At 34.5% G+C, this 18616-nt stretch overlaps 1 protein-coding gene across 6 annotated transcripts in view; it reads left to right on the top strand.

The window, feature by feature from the left end:
* Nucleotides 1–18249, top strand: part of Vps13c (vacuolar protein sorting 13 homolog C) — a 188869-nt gene extending 170620 nt beyond the window's left edge. For 4 of the 6 annotated variants that reach the window (XM_074066103.1, XM_074066102.1, XM_074066101.1 and 1 more), the window contains 10 exons: nucleotides 778–891; nucleotides 1840–1915; nucleotides 2287–2450; nucleotides 3893–3938; nucleotides 6265–6388; nucleotides 6874–6988; nucleotides 12222–12310; nucleotides 14443–14566; nucleotides 15909–15992; nucleotides 16292–18249. In XM_074066103.1, coding sequence (XP_073922204.1) covers nucleotides 778–891; nucleotides 1840–1915; nucleotides 2287–2450; nucleotides 3893–3938; nucleotides 6265–6388; nucleotides 6874–6988; nucleotides 12222–12310; nucleotides 14443–14566; nucleotides 15909–15992; nucleotides 16292–16393 — 1038 coding nt within the window. In that variant the 3' untranslated portion in view covers nucleotides 16394–18249. Of the gene's footprint in view, nucleotides 1–777; nucleotides 892–1002; nucleotides 1782–1839; nucleotides 1916–2286; nucleotides 2451–3892; nucleotides 3939–6264; nucleotides 6389–6873; nucleotides 6989–7710; nucleotides 11287–12221; nucleotides 12311–14442; nucleotides 14567–15908; nucleotides 15993–16291 lie in introns of those variants that run through there. The other 2 variants (XM_074066104.1, XM_074066105.1) reach the window with 2 other exon arrangements.
* The last annotated feature ends 367 nt before the right edge of the window (nucleotides 18250–18616 follow it).

Raw genomic sequence — 18616 nt, 5'->3', positions numbered from 1 at the left:
GGTTTTCTTAAATGACTACTTTGTTTCTTTAGTTAGTCCATCCTTTGTATACTTTTAAAATGTCCTCTGGTGCCTTTTTCCCTTTGTGATTATATCTTTATCACTTTGGGACAGAACAGTGATTTTGGAGTCATTATACTTGAGTTCTTCAGTGACTGTAATTTGTAAATGTAGAGGAATTCTTGTTATGCATCGGTTTCTCTGTGGTACCGGGATGGACACAGAGAATTGTTGCATGCCATGTGGGTACCATTTCAACTACAGAGTGACATTTCTCTTTCCATCCTCTGATGGAAGATATTTCTCCTATAGTTTATACATTATGGTTATTACATGTTCAAACAATAATCTGTTTTCCCTTATTTTTTGTTGTAGCTACTAATTTTCCCTATCTAGTTTAATAGTAATAGCGATAAGATAATAAAACAGCTAATAATTACTGAATTACATACTCATTTAATATGTATACTCTCCCATGCAAAGTCAGTATAAACTCTCATTTTGTAGATGAGAGGGCCAAAGCTTCTAGGGACTAAGTGACTTGTCCAAGGTCACATATCTTCTGACTGTGTCTCACATGTAGCAGTGTTTGATTTGAAAACCTCTTGTAAAGCCTAGTGTAGTGCGCAGCCACAGTGAAAGCTGAGTGATGATGTGGTGCTGATTACTCTACACAGCTCTCCTTTAGCACAAACTTATGAACTAGTATCACCCTTTTGTTTCCTATTGCATCATGGCATTTCTATAAAGGACTTAATTTACTTTTTTTTTTCTTAGTTCTTGAAACAGATGTATGTCCTTGTATTGGGCTTAGATGTGCTTGGAAACCCATTTGGATTAATCAGAGGTCTGTCTGAAGGAGTTGAAGCATTATTCTATGAACCCTTCCAGGTACTGATATTTTATTTACTTTAGGTATGAAAAAAATCGACTTTATATATGTATATATATATATATATATTTTTTTTTTTTTTCTTTTGGTGGGACTGTGTTTGAACTCAGGGATTCACACATACAAAGCAGGCACTCTACCACTTGAGCCACACCTCCAGTCCACTTTGCTGTGGTTTTTTTGGAGATGAGGTCTGGAGAACTGTCTGCCCAGGCTGGCCTTCAACTTTGATTTTCCTGATCTCATCCTCCCAGGTAGCTGGTACCCAGCAATTTTTCAATGTTAGATTGTATTTTGATTGTACTTAGGGACTGAATAATATTTAATAAAAAAATCAATTTAAAATTTTTATTTAAAAGTACTTGAGATGACATGGAAAGATTACTTTAGAATTAAATGGTCATTTCTAGTGCTCAGATAGGGCAATAAAGAACACCCATGTTTTCCAGGATCTAATGTAGTTGTAAGGGTACTTGGAGTACTAGGTATACTAAAGACTGTTTTAAGGCTGTTCCAGTACTGTGGAAAGGACTACTGAACATTAAAAACTGACTGTTTCATACTTTAGCTTTTGTCATGCTTGTTTCCTTCTATTTAGAGCTCAGTGTTGTGTTTAGAATGTTTAGAAGGACAAAGCAGGGAGAATAAATGGGAGAATGAGAGCCAAAATATATGGACTTAACCATGTTGGCTTTGGCAGTCCAACTTCACATTGTGATTAAAGCCAATGATTTGCACCCATCCAGTTTTTTCTTCCAGAACTTGCTGACATGTTTTCAATCAATGAGTGTTCTGTCAGTATTTGGAATATAGGATGAAAATTTTGTCTCAGTGTTTATGGATGTTTGCACATTCTTTGTCTTCATAGACTCCCTGAAATACTAGGTTAGAAGTCTTAAACTTATGTAAATTGTAAATAGTATGCCTTTTTTTTTTTTTTGAGCCAGGGTGCTGTTCAAGGCCCTGAAGAATTTGCTGAAGGATTAGTGATTGGAGTAAGAAGTCTCTTTGGGCACACAGTAGGTTTGTATCACCTATTTGAATATATGTATATGAGTTTTTTCATTATGTTACTATATAATGCATCATTTATGACAAACAAGGTTAAATTTAATAAAAAAGGTATCACTTTCCTAATAATCTCTTTTAAAAGACAGGTTCTCTTGTTTTAAATGAAAAGTAATTTGATAGTGGCTTTTTAAATGTGTCATTCTAGTGTTGAATCAGTGTACTCTAAATACCTTTATTCCTCTTCTTGATAGGTGGCAAAACATAATGACTGCATTTTTGTGTATGAGCTAGAATTTTAAGCACCTGTGTGCTTAATGCAGTTGCTCACTGCTGTGATGGCTCTTCCTAAAGAACCAGATTACTTCTGTGCACTTTTTTGGTAGGTGGTGCAGCAGGAGTTGTATCTCGAATCACTGGCTCTGTTGGGAAAGGACTGGCAGCAATTACAATGGACAAGGAATATCAGCAAAAAAGAAGAGAAGAGATGGGACGGCAGCCTAAAGATTTTGGAGACAGCCTGGCCAGAGGAGGAAAGGGCTTCCTGAGAGTAAGTCTCCTGTTGAATTTTCAAGAAACTCTGCACTTTCATGTATGTACACTGTAAAACATGCTCTCCAGCTGTTTGAAACTTAGAAGGCCGCTTATGAGTCTAGGTCTGTCAGAGTAGCAATAATGACAAATTACAGATTTTGGGGCTTCCTTTTTGCTCCTCTTCTCTCTTATCTCTACCAGAGCTATCCCCAAATTCCTGTAATTTTGCATTTTGGATGCAGTGACAGTACAGTGGTGACACCTTAGCACTAGTGTGGAAGGTGAGGAAGGGAACAGCAGGGAAATACGGTAGAGATTCCAGCTGGAAGGAGGAAGAGCTCTTTAGGTCATCTGGACTGACCATTTCTGTGGAGGGGAATGTGTGGAAGTTAACCAGGACAGGCCTTTCATTATTATGTTAATACTTTCAAATTTACACAGGTAAATTTGAAAAATATAAATGCTGCTTAATTACACAGGTACTGTATGGATGGTCTCCTTATGATTATGACATACAAGTTCTCCTTTTAATTAGTAATTAAAACTTCATAGGAAAGGCTATAAGATTTGATTACCTCTCACCTCTTCTCAGTTTAGTATATAGCCTTCAGTTCTCATTCTGCATGTCTATAGAACATATAGGTAATTTTATTTACTATCATTATTTGATAGTTATTAAGAGTGTATGCCAATATTAATATTTTAGTTGGATATAATTTCAAGAGACTGTATTTGCTGAGGATGAGCCAGTGATTTTAAATGCTGTATGTTTTAAAGGGCTTTATTTGTTAGGTTGTTCGCTATCCTTGGGAGCTCCCTTTATTTTCAGTTTCTATACTTAAGTTACAAAGTAAATGTCAGTAAAATTTATAATTAGGCTATAGAGATTATTCTACTTAAAACATTTTTATTGATGTGGAAACTAGGGCTTAAGGAGATTGAATAAGCCGAGGGTGTAATTCAGTGGTAGAGCACTTGCCAACCATGCATAAGGCCCTGAATTTGATCCTCAGCACTGCAAAAACAACAACAAAACCAACCAAACTTAATTGGCTAAAATTAAAAAGTTAGATTGAATCAACTGATTCCAGAGCCAGATTGAGAATTGTATCATCTACTTTATGGCTCTTTCTGCTATGAATTTTCTATGATTTAGTATTATAAATGAAAGTGTTCACTTATGACAAGTTCACATTATCATTGATTCCTTAATCTTTTTAAAAATATTTCTAGTGGAGTCTTTGCTCCCATTTCCTGTGTGGGGAACAGGAAATGTTTCTCTCTCTTCCTGCTCCCCCCACCCCCATCGCCCCATCTATACTTTGTGCTGTTATATTAAAATAAATCCTTGCTAAAAATAAAAAAATATTTCTAATATGTCTGTAGAGACCCCTAGTGGTTGGTTTAAAATTAAGCACCTTCCATTCAGTTGAGATTTTATAATTGATTCTCTTTCAGGGAGTTGTTGGTGGGGTGACTGGAATAATAACAAAACCTGTGGAAGGTAGGTTGAGAATTTTACTTCCTGTATCAAGTCTGAAGGGTTAATGCATGGTAAATATACTAGATGTTCTTGCTAATAGATGCTTGATTGGATTACTACATTTTATATTTTTATAGTCTTAAATTATTTATTATATTTTCCTCAAAAGCAGAGATGCTAAGTAGTAGATGGATTCAGACTTTGAATGCTATTTTCAACAAGCCCAACTAGATTTTTTTGGGACCCTCAATAGCAATTTACTTGGGGTTATTATTTTTTTATCCCATTAAAAAAGTACATGGTGTTCAGTGCAGTCCCTATAAAATCCCAGTTGGCTTTTTTGCATAAATGGGCAAACTGAATCTGAAATTTGTATGTAAATTCAGGGAATCCAAAAATAGCCAAAAGAATCTTGAAAAAAAATGAGCAGTGATAGAGGACTTATATATTTCCCTATTTTGAAACTCATTGCAGTATAAACCTAGAGTAAAGTAAGACAGTGATATTGGCATAAAGATAGACATGTAGATCAGTGGGATACAATCGAGAGTCCAGAAATAAGCCTTGACCGCTGTGGTAATAGATCTTTGAGAAGAGTGCCAAAATTAATATGTAAGGAAAGAATAGTCTTTGCAACAGATGGTGCTGAGACAATTGGATATCTGCGTGTAAAGAATTGAATCCTTCTGCACACTGGATGTGAAAATGAACTCAGAATGGATTGAATACCTTAATGTAGGAACAAAAGTATAAAACTCCGAAGAAAATATGGCAGTAATTCTTTATTACTTTGGTTATGTATGACACCAAAAACACAAGTGACAAAAGGAAAAGCAGATACGTTGGATTTTATCAGAATTAGAAGTTTTTAGGCTTTGAAGGACAAGACAAAGGAAAAGACAGCCCACAGAGTATGAGAAAATGTTTTTTAAATCATATATTAAATTTAAAATGAGCAGAGGATATGAGTAGACATTTCTCCAAAGAAGACATACAAATGGCCAATAAGCACATTTCATTAGTTAGAAGGGAAATATGGAAATGTAAATAAAGCACAGTTTGATATCATATTGCACCTACGAGGATAAGTCAAGTGTTAAAGAGAACGTGAAAGAATTGGACCCTTAATGTACTGCTGGTAGGAATGTCAAATGGCGCAGCTACTTTGAGGGAAAACAGTCTATGCCTCAGAAGGCAAAGAATTGAGAAAACGTGTTCAAACAAAAACTTGTATGTGAATGTTCACAGCAGCATTATTCACTATAGGTCAAAGGTTGAGAAACCTTAATGTCCATTACTCATCACCTGATGCATGAGTAAATAAAACAGGGCAAATCCATGCAAAGGGATATTATTCAGCCATAAAACAAAGCCAAGGCCATGTGCTGTGGCTCACACCTATAATCCTAGCTACTCAGAAGGCAGAAATCAGGAGGATCGCAGTTCGAAGCCAGCCCAGGCAAATAGTTCACGAGACCCTATCTCAAAAAAACCCACCACAAAAAAAGGCTGGCGGAGTGACTCAAGGTGTAGGTGCTGAGTTTAAGCCCCAGTACCGTGGTGGGCGGGGGGGGGGGGAGTGGGGGCCAGAAAAAGAAAACAAAACCAAGTACTAGTACATGCCACAAATTAGATGACTCTTAGAAGCATGATGCTAAGTGTAAAAAGCCCCATCACAATGACCACATATTGAATGATTCCATTTGTATGTAATGCTCAGAATAGGCAAATCCAGAGCTAGAAAGTACCTCTAGGTGGTTTTCTAGGTCTGGGGAGGGATCCTGGAGGAGAAGCAGTATTAATTTAGGTAGAATCACATGAGTAGGGCTTGGGGGAAATGGAGAAGATGGGTTTCTAATGAACATAGCCTTCTTTTTGAGATTGTACGTATTTTCTAAAATTGATTGTGGTGATGATTGCATAATTCTGAATAGCATTTAATACTGTAACAAATTTTATGGTATGTAAATATTATAATAAAGTTGTTATATATAATAAAGTACACTGCTTGAAAAGTCTTTGTGGTTGTCACAAAAAGGAGAGTATTTTCTGGTCAGTTCTTAAACCTTTCAGTTATCCTTAACTAGTACTTCTCAAACTTGGTCTTACATCAGGATTTCTTGGAGTGCTTGGCTCCACCCAAGACTTTCTGATTTCTAGCTCAGTAGGTCTGGGGTGAGGATCAAGAATGTGAACTTAACCACTTTGAAAACCACAATTTTATCAAATTAAGATTAAATAGAAAGCCATATTCTTACTGCTTCCTGGGTTTAGCTCAGGTTTTTATTGAGTTCATACTTGCTTATTTTAAAATATCTTTGTATATTCGTTGTCTGGTTTTCTGAAGGTGCCAAAAAGGAGGGAGCTGCTGGTTTTTTTAAAGGAATTGGAAAAGGGCTTGTGGGTGTTGTGGCTCGTCCAACTGGCGGAATCATAGATATGGCCAGCAGTACCTTCCAAGGCATTCAGAGGTAACAGAGTGCATCCTGTGTGGAGGGTGTGTTGCTTTGTGCTAATTGTTACTGGGAACACACACCTAGGTTAGACATTTACCTGCTCTTAGGCCTTTTAAAGTCTAAGTGGAAGCTAAGAGAGTTTTAAGTAGAGTCCACAAGAAAGGAAAAATGAAAAGATGTTTTTTACGGCCCAGTTTCTCTTTTATTCAACACATGCTTATTGTTGTGCCCTATGCCAGGCACTGTGCCAGCACCAAGGATACAAAAAGTAAATAACTTAGTCTTTGCTTTTATTATTTGACATTTTCTTTTCTTTAAGAAAAATGTGGGAACTTATAGTCAGACTGGGAATTGAATACATTTTACCTTATTTTGGGCAAGTTATTTAAAATCACAGGCTATTTTTATCGAACATCTATGAGCTTAATTAGCATGCATATTTGTATTCTTTTGAAAGATTCTCCCCTATTTTCTTACACTTTTTCTGCTGCATTGTTCAGGGCAGCAGAATCAACAGAGGAAGTGTCCAGCCTCCGTCCACCTCGCCTGATCCAAGAAGATGGCATCATTCGTCCATATGACAGACAAGAATCTGAGGGCTATGACTTATTTGAGGTAAATTCTGTTCATGGACATGAATGAGATTTAAAAATTTTAAAGATTTCTGGGACTGGAGTTTCATGGGTTGTTCTTAAAGTTCCTGATTCATGAATTTCTTTCAAGGGTTGTACATGGTTTGTAGAGTAGTGTTTGCTTCTTGGTTTCTTACTTTAGCTTAACATGCTTAACATGTTAAATGGAAATGACTGGCAACTTTCTGTGCAGAAACAAAGCTTTTTGTGTGCAGAAAAGATATTGTTAAAAGAAGTCATAGGCTCTATCCTGTCACTATTTCTGTAGGCAGTTCATTTAGTTAACGTTGTTAGTTTTACTTTCGTGCTTTGTAGTTAAGTATTGGAATTTTACTGCTTCTTTTTCTCCCAACCAAATTCATTTATCTGCATTACTTTGTAAGTCTAGATTTATTCAGATATATTGAACTGGAGGAGAGAAAAAAAGATTATATACTATTATAATCTTGTTAAATCTTAAAGGGTAAAGGATTTTTGGTCTTTTATTTTAGTTTTAACTTTATTATATTTAAATGATAAATACATTTAAATTGATGTTCCCCCATGACTGGCTTTTTCCCATGGAAAATTTATTACTTTCCTACCTAGACTTTAAAATAAAAATGACTCTTAATTGTTCTTAGCTTTGGTTTTTATTGTACATGATTACTGTTTATCTTTTTGTATGCTTCTAACTTTATTTTCTTTCTTTTTCTGCCTACACAGCAAGAACTGGAAACACAGGAGTAAATGTTTCCTATACTACTACTTGATTTCATCCTTAAAAATCATAACAAACTGTGGTATTAAGTGATTGTCTGTGAATTAGATTGGGAGTCAGTTTTAATGAAATTTTCTTTGTAACTCTCACCGCCATCTAAACTTTTTATAGTAGTGACTTGGCTGCAGTGAAAATGGTACTGTACAGGACTATGAGATCAGTATAAAAAACTCAAGTATGCAGGAAATCAACTCCTCCATTTAGAGGGTGAAAGACTGTTGAGTCCACAAGCAGATGCTTCTACTATCATTTTGAAAATTTTGTCTTGTTTTTGGTGTTCATGTGCATGTCAGATAAAGTTGAATAGGTTAGTTATGTTCAATCTAGTGAATGATTTCTCTATTTTTGTGAGTCCTAATGATTGATACATCACTCTTAAATTTACTAAGGTGTGGGACCATTAGCTAGGATATGTTTTAATAACTGACACGTCAGTGGCTCTGTGTCTCCTTAGACATCAGATGATAATTGACACATGAATTTTGACAATATGCTCCTTCAATCTTTTTTTCTCTTTTTTAACTCCTTAGTACTATTGCTAATTAAATAGCAATAATTTTATAATGATCTTACATACATTCTCAGCCTTTAGCATGTATGCTTTCAAAAAATTTAGTCTCCTTATTGGGTATACTTATTTCATAATTATTTTAATTAGTATAAACAGAAGTGAAACATATAATTAGGCAAGTTACTTATGTGGCAGTTGAATACATTATTGTCTTAAAAACCAGTACTTTGCTTTTAAATCCTTAGAGAAGATTCATCTTAACGAGAACAAAAATAATTATAATAATAATTTATAATATTTATAATAATTATAAATTACTTGAAATTAGTGTTCCCATAATTAATTTTCAAAATAAGTTATATATTAATTTCCTTTTTTTTATAAATCATGGAAATATTTTATTTGATCTAACAATGTTTTACCTGACAATTTTTATGCTTTCCCTAAAATTGAGACCAAAGTATAACTTTGATTTTAATGTTGTATACTTGAAAATAATGAAACTGTTAACATGCAAGTGTTCAGTGGATTATATATTTTTAAAACTAAAGTTATCAAAATAGTTAATTGAATGCTTCACATTTAAAATGATCTCTTTAAAGATAAAAGAATGGCATCAAAGACCAGCTACAAAGATTGGCTAGTGCTGAATATACAAAAAAAAAAGACTTCTGTCATTAGGGCTGAGGATGTAGTTCAGTGTTCAGTGGTAGAACACTTGCCTGGTATATGCAAAGCCCTTTACTCTATCCTAGCACCTCACACACAAAACAAACAAACCACATCCCCTGCACCCCCCCAAAAAAATAGACAAAAAAGAAAGATTCCTTTGTTTAAAGGATCAAGTATAATAAAACATGTAAACATTAAAAGTATGTGACAAGCTTTTGTTGTACCTAGAGGGTAGGCAAAGATGTCAGTACATGTACAATTTTCTATGAGAATCAAGCACACAACTAATTCCGAATGCTGTCTTAAATCATCATTAATTATTACCCTTCCTAAAATTCTTGGGTAAAAGTAGTGGTTTTTAATTTTCCTTAATACATGGTGATTTTAATGAAACTTAACTTTTGGGAACTTCTGTAACTTAAGATTTTTTTTCTTATTTATCTTTTGTTTATGTAGCTTCTTACATTACTAGCCTTTTCCTTGTGGTTTTTTTTTTACAACTTTATATCAATAAGCACAAAACTTCAAGAAACTTTTTATTATCTTAAACATGTAGTCATCTTGTCTTAGTTATTAGTTTTTGTTAAAATATAAAACAACACTTTAAACTTTAACTTTTAATTACTGGGAGAAACAGAATGTGTACTACTAAGAGAACTAGAAAGTTCTTTTTTATGAACAACAGGGGTAGCAGGCATTGATAAATAAGAAATTTTGGCTATTTTACCCCTTGCCCATTCGTCTGTGATCAGTTAGTTGAGAAAGAACTATTTATTATTTAGATTCTGCCAAATATACAAAAGAAAATACTTCTGTCCTTAAGAGACCAAGTATTAAAAAGTTCTAGAGTATTAAATTTGCCATTCTGGCTCTAATTGTAGTAATATGTGTATATTCTAATCTATTTGGGGATCTTTTGATTCTCATTGTTTTTCTCCCAAATAGTCCTCTGTATTCTTTAATACTCACCTCTGAGAATTACTCAAAAATACAGCATGTTTTCATAGACTACATTCTGCTTGTTGTCTATTATCCTGACATAATCTCTATTCACACTATACCCACATGTGTAGGTATATGTATGTATTTATGTATGTGTATATAGCCAGTTTCTAATTTATTATTCAGTTTTGGTTTACCATTTTTATGATATTGAATGGTGGTACTTGCTTTTTCTTTTTTCTGTGTATGGAAATGCTTCATTAACATTTTTAAATTGCTGCATTACCATCTATTGAAGTAACTTTACATTGTGTCTTTGACCATTTTCAATGCCTGCCATTAAAGTTGTTTCTGTTATTTTGCTAGCAGTAGTAATGCTGTAATACACATTATTATTACATGTTTTGCTTTTTCATACCTTGTGTTATTTCCTTAGAATTAGTTTGTAAAAAAAAAATTAATGGCTTTTGCAAAGTATTGTTAAATTCCTCAAGCAGTGTTTTGGGAAGGGGTAGTAAATATTTTATCAACTAGTTTGATCTGCTGCTGTCAGTGGCTGAATATCTTTCCCTGAGTCTCAGAGTGTAGTGGAGTTTTAGTAGTACTGAAAAGAAGGTTTTCTAAATGTATTGTGATGATAAATTATACATAAAGAGCTCTCAATGGTTGAAGCACAACAGCCTGATAACTAATGAAAATTCATACAGGATAAAAAAAATAGGTAGTATTTCTTGGACTTGCATGTCTGATTTAAATATTTTAATATTTAAATTTCAAGCTGAAGATAGATGCACTAAATTCTTATAGTGCACTATTACATTCTTTCCTCATTTTCTCTGAAGAAATTGAGGCATCAATAGCAAAAGGTTTTAAGTAATTCACACAGGTGAGCTGTGAAACAAGTGACCATTGCTTTGAAAACTACACTCCTCTGAGATTCATTCTGAAGATGAGACCTCAGTTCTGTGGGGTTCCTTTCCTTGTTCATGGCTTTTTGTAATTGTCAAGAATGAAGAGAGACTAACATCTCTTAAGAATGTGCATTTACACATTGAAATAATGATATCAAGTATGCTTTCTCTGCTGGTGATTATATTATTATGTTATTCTTTAATAATAATAGTGTTGGCTGGGCGCTGGTGGCTCACTCCTGTAATCCTGGCTGCTCAGGAAGCAGAGATCATTAGAATCACTGTTCAAAGCCAGCCCAGGCAAATAGTTCATGAGATCCTATCTCAAAAATCCCACCACAAAGAAAGGGCTGGTGGAGTGGCTCAAAGTGTAGGCCCTGAGTTCAAACCCCAGTACTGCAAAAAAAAAAAAAATAATAATAATAATAGTAATAATAGTAGTAATATTGGGGTTGTATTCTTGGTTATAAAATGTTTTGGTTTTATTCAGTCAGTATGTTTATATTCTATATTTTCATATAATCACTTGATCTTTATGCATTATAGATACTTTCAATGGTATGCATTAGCATTCATCATAAAAAATATTTTGCTGTTTTCAGTGTGTGTTGGCTAATTCAAGTCAATAGTTTTAAGATAGTTGAAAAGGAAAATAAATATTTTAATGTGCTATGCTTTATACTTGAATTATTTTATGCTTGTATTTTTCTTTAGAAATAAACTACCAACTATTTTGAAATCTTAGAAATTCTTCACGTTGTCATTACATTTTCTTTTTTATCAGAAATATTTTATATATAAATATATTTTCCCATGTGTATTTTAATCTGTACAACTATACAACTGAATACCCCAAAGCAGTAAACATCACTTATCTTGGAATTTGGTCCTGCATATAGTATCTACCTCTATATAAGTCAGTGATTGAGTCTTTCCTTGTGAGGAATCACAAGATCTCTTCAAAAAATCTGATGAAAAATATGGACCATACTCTGAAAAAAGTTTTAGAACTACTATTTCAAATTTTTATATTCCATAATAGTCAATTATAGATCCGTTCCAAAGTGCTGACCATAGATCTCTATGTAAGAGAGTATTAAGAAATGCCAGTATTGTATTTTTACATTAGTATGTTTGTTCATGCCTCAAAATATGTGATGATTTCTGGTGGACAGTTGTAAATTTCTAAGTTACTACACAATAAAATTTATCAGATCACTTGGTAAGCATTTTTCTTAAGGCAGTAATGGAAGTTATAAGCATATTATGAGTATTTTTCTAGTTTCATATGCCAATATGTAGAATTGCACTTTTGTTCTAATAAATTTTCCATAGCACTATGGTTATAATTAGCTATTATATAAGTACTACTTGAATATATGTGTGTGTATATACATATACAGTCTTGCTGCTTTTTCAGAATCATGTCAAAAAGTTGGAAGGCGAGACTTACCGGTACCACTGTGCTGTTCCTGGAAGCAAGAAGGCGGTACTTATGGTTACAAATAGGTATTAGTGACAAGCAATGTTTTTTCAAATACACTTTAGTTGTGTATATAATGGGAATTTTGAAGGCCAAAATGATCTGGATAGGTCCTTTGAGGTCATCTCTTCCAGCCCACTCATGCTAGAGATCCTGAAACTGAGACTCCAGAGGGTGTCAGGAATTGTCCAGACAAGCCAACTCCCGAGAGTCTAAGATAGGCTTCCTGCAGGACTGACTCCACTGTGAGTTATAAATCGCAGTTGTAGAGGGTCAGGAACCACTTTTCCTTATTGGGGTTATTGGAAGATTCCTTTAAAGGCTAGTGTTATTTCTGTGTGTTTCAGTTTTTCCTGAGTGTGGCCTTCTCCTTGTCTGGACTATCACTGCCCTTTCTTTTTTTTTTTTTTATTATTCATATGTGCATACAAGGCTTGGTTCATTTCTTCCCCCTGCCCCCACCCCCTCCCTTACCACCCACTCCGCCCCCCTCCCTCTCCCCACCCCAAAACCCAGCAGAAACTATTTTGCCCTTATTTCTAATTTTGTTGTAGAGAGAGTATAAGCAATAATAGGAAGGAACAAGGGTTTTTGCTGGTTGAGATAAGGATAGCTGTACAGGGCATTGACTCACATTGATTTCCTGTGCGTGGGTGTTACCTTCTAGGTTAATTCTTTTTGATCTAACCTTTTCTCTAGTACCTGTTCCCAGTTGCTTTTAAGGTATCTGCTTTAGTTTCTCTGTGTTAAGGGCAACAAATGCTAGCTAGTTTTTTAGGTGTCTTACCTATCCTCACCCCTTCCTTGTGTGCTCTCGCTTTTATCATGTGCTCATAGTCCAATCCCCTTGTTGTGTTTGCCCTTGATCTAATGTCCACATATGAGGGAGAACATATGATTTTTGGTCTTTTGGGCCAGGCTAACCTCACTCAGAATGATGTTCTCCAATTCCATCCATTTACCAGCGAATGATAACATTTCGTTCTTCTTCATGGCTGCATAAAATTCCATTGTGTATAGATACCACATTTTCTTAATCCATTCATCTCACTGCCCTTTCTTAAAGAACTCCTTCCTTTCAACAATTACCTCTCACTCACCCACTTCACCAGTGCAGTTTGCTGCTCTCTCCTATGCTCTGAATTTGCTATCGCATTTGTTTACAAGTTCAAGTCCCCTTCTAGTCCCTGAGTACTTCTCAAGCAGAGACCTTAGCCAGTGGTGGTATAAACTGTAATCCCACCTACTTGGGAGGTGGAGGCCAGAGGATCTTGAGTTCAAGGCCACCTGGGAAAAATTAGGGAGACCCCCCCCTCCCAATCTCAAAACCAAAAAATACCAAGTCAAAAGGACTGGGGGCTCAAGTGGTAGAGACTTCCCTAATATGTGAAGCCTTGGGTTCAATCCCTAGCATTGTAAAATAAAAATCCCAGAAACTATACCTTCTTTCTCTGATATCCCAGGTATTTGTTGAATTAACAATTCTTCCACTTTTCTAGTTTTGCTTCTCCAGTGGAAGCGTAAACTCAAGTATAGTTACATCAGTAATTAATCTGATTCACAGAGTAGGAAATCAGTGCAGGTACACTTGAAGGGCTATCTTATTTTTATTGCCGTTGAGGAAAATGAGATACTTTGTCTGTGATTCACTACATTAGCATTAAAGTGTTCAAATCTGATATTCCTTAGTAGCAAAAAGTGAATCCTTGCTGACATTTGAGGTTTGTGACATTTCCAGCACATTCTTTTTTTGACTGGAAGGCATAAATGACTGACAGTAAAGAACAATTAATAGTTTTCCAAGTAAACCATTTTCAGGGGCTTCTGTCTTTACTTCTTCTTAGATGACAGTGCAGTCTGTTCATTGCATGTTTCAAAGGTGATTTCCCTCTCTTTTGGCCAGTTCTTTTTTTTTTTTTTTTAAGATACACATTCTTGAATTCTCCAAAATTGGCAGAAAGGAAAATTTTGAAAGTCTTTTTGGTTTGATACCAGGTGTCATGTTTGCCGTTCATTTGACAGTTATGTAGACTTTTTTTTTAATGGGAAGCATACTTTCTTACTAGTGCCAGTTTTTATTGTTCACTAACATGTGCTACCTGTGCTGTTCAGCAGAATGAAATGCACTGTATGTTTTTTGTTCTCATTTGCAAAATAGGCGAGTGCTATGTATAAAGGAAGTTGAAATTCTAGGCCATATGTCTATGGACTGGCAGTGTCCATTTGAAGATTTTCTGTTTCCTCCTATTGTTGATGAAAATCTGCTAAAAATTTCAGTTAAGGTAAGAAAACATGAATCACACCTTTAGAACCAAGAATTCATTAAATGAGTAGAGGTCAATGCTTCCCAACTCTTACAGATTAAATACACACAATGTTTGAAGGCATTCAGCATTGTTATTACTGTTGTTGATCTCTTACTGAGATGTAAAAAAAAAAAAAGATAATCAATTTATATCTATAACTGTATTTTTTGACAGTCCTTGATTGCAGAGTGAAATACCAGTTTATCTGCCAAAATAAATTAAGATGCTACTATCTGGTAAAAGTAAGCATTACTAAATAGGAGGAGGGATTTTTTTGTTCTGTTTGTTTTTACCCATTTTACTGTAATCTTAAGCATTACTGGAAAATTTTCCTTTTTTTAGGCTTTTAAGAGATTAAGTGCATTGGTAAAAATAAATACTAGGTCTAAAACACCTATGTTTTGTAATATTTGGCATAAGTATGCAACAATACTTCTGTGTCTTTCCTTCCCATCATTTTCTGAGGAGGAACTTTTGTTTTAATTACATAGTAATTAGCAAAAGCGATACTTGTTCTTTAGTTCTCAGACTCACTCAATTTTGAAGTATAAATCTATTATATATAGTGTATCATAAATATATTTTCATCCCTTCAGAAAACCTACAACTTGTCCTAAGTATGGTAATTTCTATGCTGTTCGTTGTTTTTTCTAAATAATAATGATATTATCCCTATTACTGAAACTCTCTGAAAAAGTATTTACTACAAAAGTTAGTGGAGATGAGAGCACTGTTATCTTTTAGTTTGTATTTACTTTTCTCTTCATGGAAATTTACAAATAAAAAGAACTAACACATCACCATCCCCGTTGTATTTCATCATACCCTCAAGTAGAACATCGCAATTTGGAATACCTTGGTATGAAACAGTTTTTAAGCTAGGACAGACTATGTCACTGTGCATATTTTACAGTTTCCTCAGTTACCATTTTTCTTTTACATCACTGGTGAGAATTGACTCAATGTATTTTCCATTATATAAGAATTTTATCTATCACCCAAGGAAATAAAGTAAGGATTTTTTGATTTGCCAGAAGTGATGAGTTATCAAGTGATGTTTTTATAGGCTATTTATCATTGCCTGCAGAAAGTTATTATTTTATACAGATAGATGTATACTCATCCAATTTCATAAATTCTAACAGCTCACATATAGAATTACCTTGTGCTAAGATGATTTATTTCATATCATACTTGAAAATGTATATTCTGCTAGCCTACTGGTTATAAAATTGACATTTAAGCATCCAGTTAAAGGATGTATAGTTTTTTCTTTTCAAGAATAATTTCTTTTCTGCCATTATTTCTTTTGAAACAGGAGCAGGGTCTATTCTATAAAAAAGACAGCGCCAATCCAGGCTGTCTTCGGAAGATTTACCTGAAAGATCACACCACAGCAGAGGTAAACTATTCATTTTAAAGAATGTCCCCTTAATTTGTTTTTAAGCCTGTTACAACTAATACCCGTTATTCTCCCAAAAGCTGTTCCAGTTATAACTTTACATTTTTATTTACATGTAAATAATGTACTATAGACTTGCTGGAATGAAAGGGTTGTATTTCGCATTGCATGTGGAGATGATAGCCTCACCCTTAGTTACTGTAACTCTGTGGAAACCACCAATTCTGACCCATATTTTTCTCTTCCACCATATGAGCCTGAGCTTCTTTCCAATTCATAATATGCATTTTGCCTTACAGAGAGTGTTTAATGCCATTGAGGATGCGCAGTCAGCGAGACACCAGCAGAAACTGATGAAGCAGTCATCACTGAGACTTGTCAGGCCTCAAGTCCAGTCTTAATCACAGACCTTGGAGGGCTGCTACTGGGGGGCAAAGCAAACCACTGTTTTATTGTGCTAAAGAGAGTTTTTCAAGTAATTCTGTAGTATTATTTTTCTAGAATACCTTATATTGGATTTTCCTTTACCCCTTTAGTTTTGACTTTTAATTTTGTAACCCTGCATATGTCAGCAGTTCACTTCTACACTGCTACCTGCAGGGGTCAGACTTCCACAGAAACATCACTTCAAACTCAGCAAAGTTTTCATTAATATTAAAATTGTGAAAAAAAGGGCAGTAGGCTTATTTTTAATTAGAAATTTTTGCTGAAGAGTATAGAGTTTAATATGACTAGTGTCCTTTGAAAGGTTAGCCAGTCAAATGCTGAACACTTTGATATTTAGTTTAAAGGTAAGTTGTTCAATAATTGAACCTAGAGAACATTTTTGGTAAACCAAGTAATTGAAGAAAGGCCACTAACTGGAGAAATGCATGTTTTCTACTTTCTTTTCATGAAAACATTGTTTTTGTCCTAATAGAAAAAGTTTTTCACATTGGTGCTCATTTTTCCTCCTTGCACTATAATAAAAGAAATATAAACAATCAAATCTTGAAAATAGTTGTCTGTAATGTAACACATTCACAAAATTTTGGAAGTTGTTTACATGCTCTTTTAAGATGAGTTTATATGGCAGGACTATAATTTGCTGATAAATGAAAATATTCCACTTTAGATTTCTCAGGACTTGGAAAATAAGTAAAATCCAATATTTTTATATAGTTCTAGAAGTTGTGTTTTAGAAGTAAAAGGACTTTTAAGGATGTCATAAATTAATCCTAGTGCATATCCATAAATGTATTTTAAGTACTTATTAGGCAGAATGAAAAATCTCTAGTTGCTTTGTATACAAGTAAAATATGGTATATATAACACACTGGACAATAGATGTTACATGTGTTCTTTGAGGAGCAGGCCTGCGAGAATCAATTCAGTACAATATATTTTTGTCCTTCCTGCACCTCTCATATGCTGATCAGAGACATATTGCCGATTAACACTTTTTAAAAAACTACTCAAAAGGATTTCGTTTTCTGGATGAATCTCTAGATTTACTCATGGTCTTGAACATGGCATTTATTTCAAATCACTGAGTCAATGATGAGAGGAAGATGTGGACACACATGGTTTGCTCTGGTTTTGTTGATGTGTGATAATGGTTATGTAATCGTTATTCATGTTTTTTAAGCCTCACCATAAAACTTACTAAATTTTCCTACTGCTGTCTAATGTTTAGCCTAAGAAAAGGATGCAATAACCAGTGCTCTAAATGTTTGAATTCTAGCAGTTCTTTCTCTCTCCCTCCCTCCATTTCTTCCCTTCTTTCTTTCCTTCTTTTTTCCTGTAAAGAAAAGCATCACAAATAAAACTTCAAGTTTTAAACCTAACTTCTGTATTTCTGATTAATTATAGTTTATTAGAAAGGGAACATCATAAACAAGTTTATAGCAAGGGTACTAGTATTTTGTGTCTTTAAAGTGAGTTAATCAGGAATATAGGATATCTGATTATATTTTATGTATGAATCACAGCTATTGACAGTTTCCTAAATATTTAAAGAATTGTATTGTGCTGATGGCTTATTTTAAAAATAAATATAAAGAAAACTGAACCAAGAAAAATAGCAGAAATCTATAAACTATCTCAGTTGGCTTAAAAGTAAACTTTCAACTATCTGTAACATTTTTATGATGTAATCTCCTGGGACAGAAAATGATCCATTGGTAAAGTGTGATAAAGTTTGTTGTGTTTTTAAACTGCTTTTGGAGTGGGTTACTTGCAATGAACTACTGGGAGAAATAAAACACTTGGTATATTATTTATATGTGTGAAAACTCTGTGTTAAATGTTCAAGTAACATTTGCTTTTACCTTTTGTCTTTCCTTTCTCGTTTTCCAATTTCATAACAATGTGAAGTTCGATTATTATGGTGCTAGTCAGGGAAAGCTTTTCCCTGGGTCTGCTTGGCCCCTTTACCACACGGGCAATCTGTGGCAGGCCCAGCCCTGCACCTCGAAATCCACAGCTGCATCTGCATTGAGACCATGCCTTCCAGGGCTTCTCTCAGACTCCTAGGGAGTATGTCAAGGACTAAGACAAGTCCTTCCAGGGAGACATAGAAGTCTGGCAGCCAACTTCGGCATGAGGACTTTTCAGTGACCTTGCAGAACCTTTCTTAACTGCAT

This window comes from Castor canadensis, chromosome 2 (assembly GCF_047511655.1).
Source record: "Castor canadensis chromosome 2, mCasCan1.hap1v2, whole genome shotgun sequence".
In the NCBI taxonomy this organism is placed as follows: Eukaryota; Metazoa; Chordata; class Mammalia; order Rodentia; family Castoridae; genus Castor; species Castor canadensis.
This window is presented reverse-complemented; position numbering and strand designations above follow the sequence as displayed.